Below are 9,420 nucleotides of genomic sequence, written 5' to 3' on the forward strand. Positions count from 1 at the left end.
AGGGAAAAGCTGGTGAGCTAGAGCTGGCACTTCCCAGCTCCCTGACAGGCTGAGCCCACCGCCCCCACCCCAGATTTTGGGAGGACCCTAGGGGCGCGTGTCAGAGCATGGACATGACATTCACACCACAGTATGGTGTTCCTGAACAGCTTGGTGAATAAATAACAGCAAACTTCTCTTGTGCTGGTGTTTCAAGTTTCAACTCAGGCTTGTAAGAACAGGTCCCAGCTCCATTATCATAGGAAACCAGACCCAAGACCCAGGCAGAGGCCAGACCTGGCTTCCGCTGCCCGTATTAGGGCATGTGGGGTGATGTGTTAGCACGTGACATGACAGTGTGTCTGGTTCGGGACCTGACGCAGCCAGGGAGGCATGGTGACTTCACAGGAGATGGCAGGGATGCCTCACCTGTTCCTCTTTTCCTGGCCTTTCCTCCTTCGGGCCCGCATTTTTGCTCGGAAGAACTCGTAGAGGCCATTCTGCTCCCAGCCTTCACTGTAAGACAGGGGTGACCCCCGTGTGACCATGCCAGCCTGCCTCCCTACCCTTGCAGGGCACTGGGGAAAGCTTGTCAAGAGTAAGCACCGCCACCAGGTCTTCAGGTGTGCGGCCTCCCTCCCCATTCAGAGAGGATGCCAAGCATGGGCCACCCTTTCTCAGATGGGGAAGCCAGCTGAGGCCAGGCCACACGCCGCGAAGTAGGTCGGGACATGTGTCTAGCTCCACCCGGCTCCCAGGCCCTTCCACACTGCTATTTCAAGAAATGGCTGAGGAAGGTCTTAGGCCTGTGGTCACCATAACTGGACCAGGAGCTCTGACTCAGATGGGCACACCTGCACCCAGCATGGCACAGGAGGCAATTTCAGCTAGATTGGCAATCAGATGGCTGGGGGAGGGTATTCCGAGGAAACTGTGACAAAGCCTGGGTGTGCAACAGCCAGCTGCCTCTATAATACGCCACGTCTAAGAAAAGCCCTTCATCGAGGGCCACAATGTGACATGCATTAGCCATAGCCCGGGAAGAAATAAACCCTCTAACGCAGACTGGCGATTTCTCTTAGAGACACCACACTCCTCCCCTGGGCCTCACTCTGGGCAGAAGGTATGGCTGGTAGGAGTCTTTCTTGTGAAGCAAACTCGTAGGAAGACAAGACACGAGGCGGGACAGAGGCTCCCCTCCCATCACTGGCCCCACAGCCAGACCTCCCTGAGTCTAGTACCTGTTCCTGGGCCTGTCGTGGGAGGGCGGGCTGTAAAAGGCCTCCACAGCCGCCAATAGCCTCTCGCTGGGTGGCATGGGGGGCGGAAGGCGGATGTCTTTAGGGTCCAAAGGTTTGTACTCATGGTCTTCCAGCTACAGTGGAGAATACAGTTGTCACCGTACCTTGCCAGGGCCCCTGTAAGGCCCACCCAGGGTGCTGCGGGGGCAGGAGACAGGAGCCTGGGTTGGTGTCCAGGCTCACCCTGCCCTTCTTGGAAGGCCCACCTCTGGTAGAGCTCAGCCACATTCTAAATAGGATGGTTGAGGGTTCTTTTGAGGCCCATGAAAGCCAAAGAGTTCTTCAGAAAATGTACACAGAAGATGCAGCCTGCAAGCTTAGGTGACGGAAAGAGCCCCTGGTTCATTGAGACACACTGTGGATCCCAGATTCCCTGTCTAGAGGCACTGCCCTATGCCCCCAACTCTGACTCGGGGCCCCATCACCTCCCTTGCAGGCCCTTCAGCAGTCACAGCAACCTTAGCCTGACCCAAAAACCAGCTCATCCCATTGGCCCCTCTGCCTCCAGCTCCCTGACACACTGGCAGACCCATCTCCATGGCCAGTCTATGGTAGCTCAGAGCGCATGAGAAGGGGCAGTAATCAGCAGGGCCCTTGGAGCCCCAGCCCTGGCTCCTCGTTCACCTCACCCCGCACATGTCCCCCTCCCCGGCCTGCAGAGTCCCACATTCTCCACAGACACAGCTGAGACCGTCCCTGTCCTGAAATATCATTCTGTCATCAGCCCCTGGACAAGGTGGCTTCCAAGGCCAGTACTGAGGACCCGTACCTCGTGCCCAGTCCAGCCTGCCCCAAGTGGTACTAAACCTGCAGAACCAGGAGGGAGGTACAGAGGGAGCAAGAGGCTGTGGGCCCCTCCTGCTGCCGCTTCAGGAACGCAAACACATGAGTCTGTGAGGGGCACACTGGCTCAGGATCATTCTCACTGACTGGCTTGGTCAAGTTCACTGGGAAGGAGGAAATGAGGGGAAGGGGCCTGGGGAAGCAGTTATTTTAATCTATGGGAAATGGGTTCCATCTGTGAACTGTTCACATGGAGAAAGAGGCACTGGCCCGAGCTCTCCGCAGACCTTACCTTCACAAGGGGGGCCATCAGCCCGGCGGGGAGATCAAAGTAGGGCACATTGGGGACAAGGCTGGGGTCATCATGGTTGATGTGGGGAGGGCCCTGTCGTCGCATGTGGGGGGGCTGCCCATTGAAGCCGTGGGGGGGAGGGCCAAAGTCAGGGTGCTGGGGCCCCCCCCAGGGCGGGTGCTCGTTGATCCCAGGATGCGGCATGCGGTGGCCAGGGTGGTGATGAGGGGGTCCCATTTCTGCAAAACAGGAACTTGTCTCAGGCCTGCAGGGAAGTCATGAGCTGGGTGGTATCAAGGGCTCAGATGTGATCTCCCACGTGACAAGTATCAGCAGAAAGGGGCTCAGGGGCAAGGACATCAACACCCACTCTCAGGGCAGTTCTGCTCAGCACCTTCTCTCACACCACTTTGCTCAGGTGATGTGGCGAGGGGGGGAGAAGCTGAGGCTCAGAGGGTCCTGTCCTGCACCCACAACAGAACCTGATGGACCTCGTGAGTGAGAGGAACTGCAGGGAAATCAGACCCCTCAAACAACGTTATGGGCTGAACTGTATCCCCTCACAAAGTCACCCCTGTCCTAACCCCCAAGACCTCCGAATGTGACTGCATTTAGATATCAGGGCCTTTAAAGAAGTAACATAATGAAATCATATGGGTGAGCCCCAATCCAGTATGACGACTAGAGTCCTTATAAGAAGAGGGAATTAGGATGTAGACACACAGAAGATCATGTGAGGATGCAGGGAGAAAGTGGCCATCTACAAGCCCAGGAGGCAGGCCTCAAAAAAACTAACCCTGCCGACACCTTGACCTCAGAATTCCCAAATGGGAGACAGTAAATGTCGGTTGCTGGAGCCGCCCAGTCTGTGGGACTCTGCCACAACTACCCCAGGATCCTAACATGAGCAATAACTGTGCTAAGTAGTCTCTGAGCTAAATTTATAGCTAAAGGTGGATTTAAAAATAAAGGTAGAAGCAGTAAGAGTAGGAATGAAAATTTTAAAACAGAGAAAATCGACAAAACTAAAGGTTCTTTGGAAAAAACAAAACAAAACAGTAAAGAAGCTGATGAAAACTGCAAGAAGGAACAGAGGACCCTGACAGCGGTGTGGGCCCTCGACTCAGCGCCTGCTGACTGCCTGCTGCCCTGGGGCTTCTTTCTCCTTCTGGAGGCTGTCTTCCCTCATCTGTAGGACAGACACACGATGATGCCCTATTCCTGGGTATGTGGGAAGAGGGACCAGGGTGTCACACCTCTACAGCTTAATGCGTGGTTGGTGCTGAAAACTAAGTTGCCAGCCTGTTCTCCTGTCTCCCCATCTCCCCAAGAACCCAAGCTGGGCTTCTCTGTCATCCCATGACTCTGGCTGTGACCTAGACTTAGAACACATCACATGCACACCAAGGACCACCAGCAGCGCCATCAGCCAGCTTAGGAGGCCAATCTGTCAGGTGCCTCCTCCAGGCAGGTGACCTGGACTTCTCTGGGTACCAGGGGAAGGAGAGGGCTGTGTGTACTGGACTGCTGACTGTCCCCTCCAAGGGCATGATGCACTCACCAGTAGGGAAGTCGCCCTGGGGGTAGTCGAAGCGGTGAGGATAAGGCGGCCGCTCAAAGGGGTGCCTCGGGGGAAAGTCATCCTGCATGAAGCGGGGTGGGAAGCGGTTGAAATTGTGGGGATGTGGTGGCTGGTTGAACTGTGGGTGCTGCTGGTGGGGTGGAAAGGGCCCGCGGAAGTGCGGTGGCCGCTGCATGCGGAAGGGCGGCTCGCGCTGGCCACCACCCCAAGGTGGCTGCTCATGCTGGCTATTCCAGGGGCCCTCAAACTGGCTGTTCCAGTTGGGGTCAGGCTGGCTGTTCCAGGGCGCGTCACGCTGGCCGTTCCAGCCAGGGTCCCCACGCTGTTCACCCCACATGCCCTCATGGCTGTTGTTCCAGGGTGGGCAGTGGGGTGGCCCACCCTGGTGGTGCGGGTAAGGCGGCTGCTCGGGAGGCTGCAAGACAAAGAGCAGACACGAGCGGCTCATGAGGCCCATCCAGCACCCCGCAGATATCGGCCTCTGCACTGCCCAGTACTGCAGGCTGATGCTACCCTGGGCAGGCCATGGTGCCTCGTTTACTGACCTGTTCTGGCCCCACCACTGGCCTCTCATACCTGTGCAGATAACCCAACTTCCAACTGCTGCACCTGCATCTTGGCCAATGGCTTCCTATGGGTCAGCACGCAGGTGCCCCATGCCGGGAATCCGAACACCCCCTGCCCCTTGGTGGATGCTACAGAGGTGCCTCCACCACTGCTTCCAGAGTACGTGGGGAGTAGCTGAGCTCCAGGGGCCCATGGTGGCCACCCACCCTGATGTGGCCCTTCTGTCACTTCTCTCCCCTGCACTGTCCTCTGGGTCATCTCCCACAAAAACTACTTGTCCTTTCATTCTGTCTCAGGGTCTGCTGCTGGGCCCACCCCAGAAAACACGTTTCTGTGGGTTAAAGTCGATTTCAATCTCACCCAGCTGCTGCTTTGAAGACCTAAAGCCGGGACTGCAACCCACTCAGGGCTGAGAAAGGACATGCCCAGCGAAGGCCACCCAGAGGGCCTATCCCTAGGGTCACAGTTGGCTAACTCTGCTGACCGCTATCACCAGGAAGCCGGCCCAGGCCACCAGACCCTCGGGTCTTTCAAGAGAGGCCAGGAAGCCAGACTTTAAATGTGCCAACTATTTCAAAACATGTAAGACACTACACGGCCTGGCCAGGCCACAGCTTCCGACTGCGGACTGCTGACCCGGGGCAGACGCTTGGTGAGCCTCCCAGTCACGCTATGCTGGATGAGATGCCCCCTACCCTGGTCTAGAAGTTTCTGACCTCAAGAAAACGGGCAGAAATGACCAGTGTCTCAGCCCCAGAAAACGCTGCCAACCTGACATTTCTGACCTTCTCTTTCCTTAGAAGAGTGCCATGTTCTTTCCAGGGTACAAGGTGTTGACATTTTGCTAGTCAAACCAGTCAAAAAAAGGAAAAAAAGAGAACATACTGCTGTACTTAACTGTGTGAATTTCCTGGCACTCACATGGGGACCTCTGTTACTGATCGAAGCCCGGGGGTGGAGGTCAAGTCCTGCCTTTCTCACTCCACCCAACCCCTGCACCTCAGTAAGACCAGGCCATCACACCCAGTCCTCCAGCTTTGACCCCACTGCAGACATGTCTCCCAGCAAGCTGCTAAAAGCCCCCCCAACCTGCAGAAGCCACCCACTAACCCCCACGAAAAATACCTGCTGTTGGCCCCAAGGAGCAACGGGGTGAGGCTGATCAAACCATGGGGGCTTGTTAGGTGGGATCTGGTCGTGGGGCCCAGGACCCCGAGGGCCAGCTGTGGCAGGGTCCTGGACGCTCCCCGAGGCGTCGTACTCAGAGGAGCCAGGCATCTGGATGGGAGGCTTGCTGTCATCTGGAGCCAGGCAAGAAGGCAGTTAATGGAGGCCCCGGCAGCAGGAGGCACTGCCCAGAACGGTCTTCACCAAACACCCGGGCAGCCAGGCTGGGCTTTATTTCCCGATAAATCCTTGCTTCATGATCTCACTGAAAACTGATCGCCGCTGTGAAGGCAGCGGGAAGGCGGAGACTGCCCTTTCACAAGACACACTTCTTGTCTAAAAACTTACAGTATCTTACTTCCACTATGTTGACTGTAGTTTGCTAAGGAATTTTATCACTGCTGAATTTTAGTAAATACCTTTAACGTATCTAGTTGAAAAATCTCTTCTTCCCATATGATCTGTTATTTTATTCGATTTTTTTAGTGTTGAGCCATCCTTACATAGTCCTGGGAAATGTCCTTTTCGGTCATGATACATTTTTAAAATACTGGGCTGAATTTCACATTTTAAGATCTTATTAAGTACTTCTACATCTTTGTTCAGAAGTGATACTGGATTACATTTTTAATTCTTCCCCTGTCCTTGCCCATTGGTGTGAAAGATAGCCTGGTCTCGAAAAATGATTTGGGCAGCTTTCCTCTCTCCTTGTTCTCTGGGGTGGTCTGTACAGAACTGTCTGACTTTTAAGGCTTGTAAGGGTTTTGTTTTATTTACCTGTGAAATCTCATGGCCTGGAGCCTTAAACCAAAAAGAATTTGGCCTGGGACTACGAAACCAGAAACCAAAGCCCTTTTTCTGGGAGGGGGCTGCTTTCTGGGGCCGCCTCTCAAGGGCGGGTGCTGAGGGGACCACGTACCAGGTTGGGTAGTTGGCGGGATGGCTGGGGTGGGCGCTGGGGCCGGCGGCGGGGCAGGGGGTGGTGGCGTGGCCTTGACTTCAGCTTCCATTTGCGGCATCTGAATTTGCTGCTGCTGCTGCTGCTGCTGCTGTTGCTGCTGCTGGGCCAGGCTGTTGACGAACTCCTCGTGCTGCGTCTTGAGGGTCTGGATCTGCTGCTGGAAGGCCAGCTGTACTGGCTGCACCACTGAGGAGTACTCACTGATAAGCGTTGCCTGACAGACAGAGAAGGGCGGCCGGCACTCAGCGCGAGTGCCTCGTGGCCCACCTTTTCTGGAGCAGCACAGGGACAAATACTGGGAAAACACCAGGAAGCTGGGGTGCTGCCACGGCAGTGAGGCCCAGAGGCCTGGAGCAGGCAGGCGACTATAATGTAAAACAGCTTGATCCTGACAACCAGAGCATCTGAATCTAACTGGAAACTCGGTGATGTAGTGTGAAGTTCAGAATTTCCCTGATATTGACGTCAGGCAATGACAGCGTGCCCTGGACAGCCACGCATGGACTTTAAACATGGCTGGGACACACTCATGGACTGTGCTTACTCACTGCCTGGCTTTGAGCAAGTCACCACCTCCCTGAGCCTCAGTATTCTCATCTGTAAAATGGGACATCATAAGAACTAACCTCTGAGGTTTTGCAGGAGAAGCCAGTGAAATGACAAGTAAAAGGGACTTGTGCGGCAGGGGCTCAGTAAACATGAGTCACTATTACAAACTCAGCAGTTGGCGTCACTGTGGTATGGCGGTACGCATCCACTTTTATTTAACACATATAAAACTGGGTAAGGTCTAGAGAAAGTATGAATGCACTTTCGTTTGTTTCTGAGCATGAGAGCATGCTCCCTGGGGGGAGGATGGTGCTTAGGACCTTCACTGAAGGAGGTGGCCTGTACACAGTGCCTGACATTCAGCCAGGGCTGCCAGCCTCAAAAGGAGTATGAGCTGTGCTTTTTATTCCATCAGCTGTGCATGATGATGTGGTGCTGGGGCCACAGCAGATGAGACCACAGAGACCCTCCCTGCCCTGTGCCTATCCTCTGGGCAGACACACCCTCAGAGTAGAAGCAGACATGCATGGGGAGCGCTGACTGCACTGGGTGATGGCTACAGCAGCCTAGACTACATCAGGGTCTCTTCATGATCCCATGGGATCCCATGATCCCATGCTTGGGGGACCAAACGGACCAATGACACCCTGAGAGCAGGGCCTAAATCAGGCAACTGGGTCACAAGTGTGCTAGGAAAAGTTTCACCTGGGAAGGCTCACCCCTCACTATGCATGTGACGGGGCCCCCAAAGCCGCTGCTCAGACCCTGGCCCCCAATGCTCGCCAAGATCCCAGAGGAACATCTGGGAGCTCTGTTTAGAAAATGCCACCTGGACTCTGAAGTCACTGCCCACTGGCAGCTCCCAGCCCAGGCAGAGGAAGTGAGGCCCCAGGTTTAGGAGGTGGCAGCACTTACCTGGTACTGGCCAAGCCCCAGGGCCGGGCTCTGCAACTGCTGGATGATGGAGTCATCGAAGTAGCCATTCTTCTCCCATAGCTGCAGAAGCTGGACATGGGGAGGACAAGAGGCTGTGTCAGGAGAAAAGTGTCCCCTAGCTCCTAACCACCTCCCCCGCCCCCTTCCGGCCACACCACTTACCCGGGCGATCTTTTGCTGCTTATCCTCCTCCACGGCCAAGAAGCTGGTGCAGTAGATGGGCACCACGACCTTCTGCAGGGCGGCCAGCAGCTCCCTGGCCTGCTTGCGCTGGCTGTGAGGGAGAGACCTTCCGCGCGTCAGGGCCCTGGGGCGGGACCCGGCCACGCGCCCGTTACCATCGCGGCTCCAGCCACAGCACCCTCTGCCTTCTCAGGGAATGGGCCCCCAACCCAGCTGGGACGAGGGCTAGGCTCCCCACGAGACCTGTGCTGGCACTTGGGCCCAAGGGACAGACGGACAGCGGTGGAGGAGGGAAAGAATACAGGCTGGGGACCTTCAGAACAAGGCCTGTCACCCTGGTCTCCTTGTAAAATAACCCTTCTTTCCTGGGGTGGCATGTGGATGGACAGACATGGGACCTGTGAAAACCCCACTGTTCTCAAAGATCAGGCCAGGACTGCTGTGGGCTCAGGGTCTTATACATGGGGCCTCACTCAGCATTGTCACCCCATGCATACAGAAAACCCCAGCTCAGGCCCCAAGTTTCAGGAAGCAGAGGAAATGTGCCGGGTGTGCCTGGCACTGGGGACCTGAGGCTGGCAGGATAAGGCGGACTGTCCCCATATCCTCCCATGGGCACATGGAGTATAAATGGGTAAGGCTTCTGCGGGTGTGCACTGAGGTGGCATGGGGCCCCCAGAGTGGCAGTGGCAGTCTGGGTGGCATATCTGTCACTTCTCAGGGAAAAACATGGGGCAGAAGGCGAGTGGCTAGAAACCCTCCCAGCACTGAGCTCGTGAGGGAGCTCAGGGACAGGAGTGCCCAGGGCCAGGAAACAGGTCAGGATAAGAACAGTCCAGGCAGGAGGACAGGGCGGGTGGCTGGAGGACAGGACAGTGCTATCTCTGCAGAACTGCCCTGGAGTCAGCAGAGCAGTGGGTGAAGCAGGAAGGCAGAGAAGGTTCCAAGAGGCTACTTATTTCCCAAAAGCAGAGAAATAAAGGAATGATGATGCAAGGAGGGGCCGGGTGGGGCGTGGCATGGGGAGGGTGGAGACCTGGGACACATGTGCGGCAGAAGATGGGGCAAGGTAAAGGACCGACGGAGGCAGGCCAGTTTATGCTGTCCTCATGGGATGGGC

At 55.9% G+C, this 9,420-nt stretch overlaps 1 protein-coding gene across 2 annotated transcripts in view; it reads right to left on the bottom strand.

The window, feature by feature from the left end:
- The window catches only part of CHERP (calcium homeostasis endoplasmic reticulum protein), a 20,246-nt gene that overhangs the window by 2,732 nt on the left and 8,094 nt on the right, over positions 1-9,420 (bottom strand). Inside the window, exons 6-13 of one of the 2 annotated variants that reach the window (XM_006904255.3) lie at positions 8,280-8,391; positions 8,097-8,186; positions 6,591-6,846; positions 5,630-5,805; positions 3,917-4,352; positions 2,356-2,594; positions 1,221-1,354; positions 409-495 (exon numbers count right to left, since the gene is read on the bottom strand). In XM_006904255.3, the coding sequence (XP_006904317.1) occupies positions 409-495; positions 1,221-1,354; positions 2,356-2,594; positions 3,917-4,352; positions 5,630-5,805; positions 6,591-6,846; positions 8,097-8,186; positions 8,280-8,391 (1,530 nt within the window). Of the gene's footprint in view, positions 1-6; positions 496-1,220; positions 1,355-2,355; positions 2,595-3,916; positions 4,353-5,629; positions 5,806-6,590; positions 6,847-8,096; positions 8,187-8,279; positions 8,425-9,420 lie in introns of those variants that run through there. The other variant, XM_006904254.3, reaches the window with a different exon arrangement.

This window comes from Pteropus alecto, unplaced genomic scaffold, assembly GCF_000325575.1.
Source record: "Pteropus alecto unplaced genomic scaffold, ASM32557v1 scaffold160, whole genome shotgun sequence".
Classification (NCBI taxonomy): domain Eukaryota; kingdom Metazoa; phylum Chordata; class Mammalia; order Chiroptera; family Pteropodidae; genus Pteropus; species Pteropus alecto.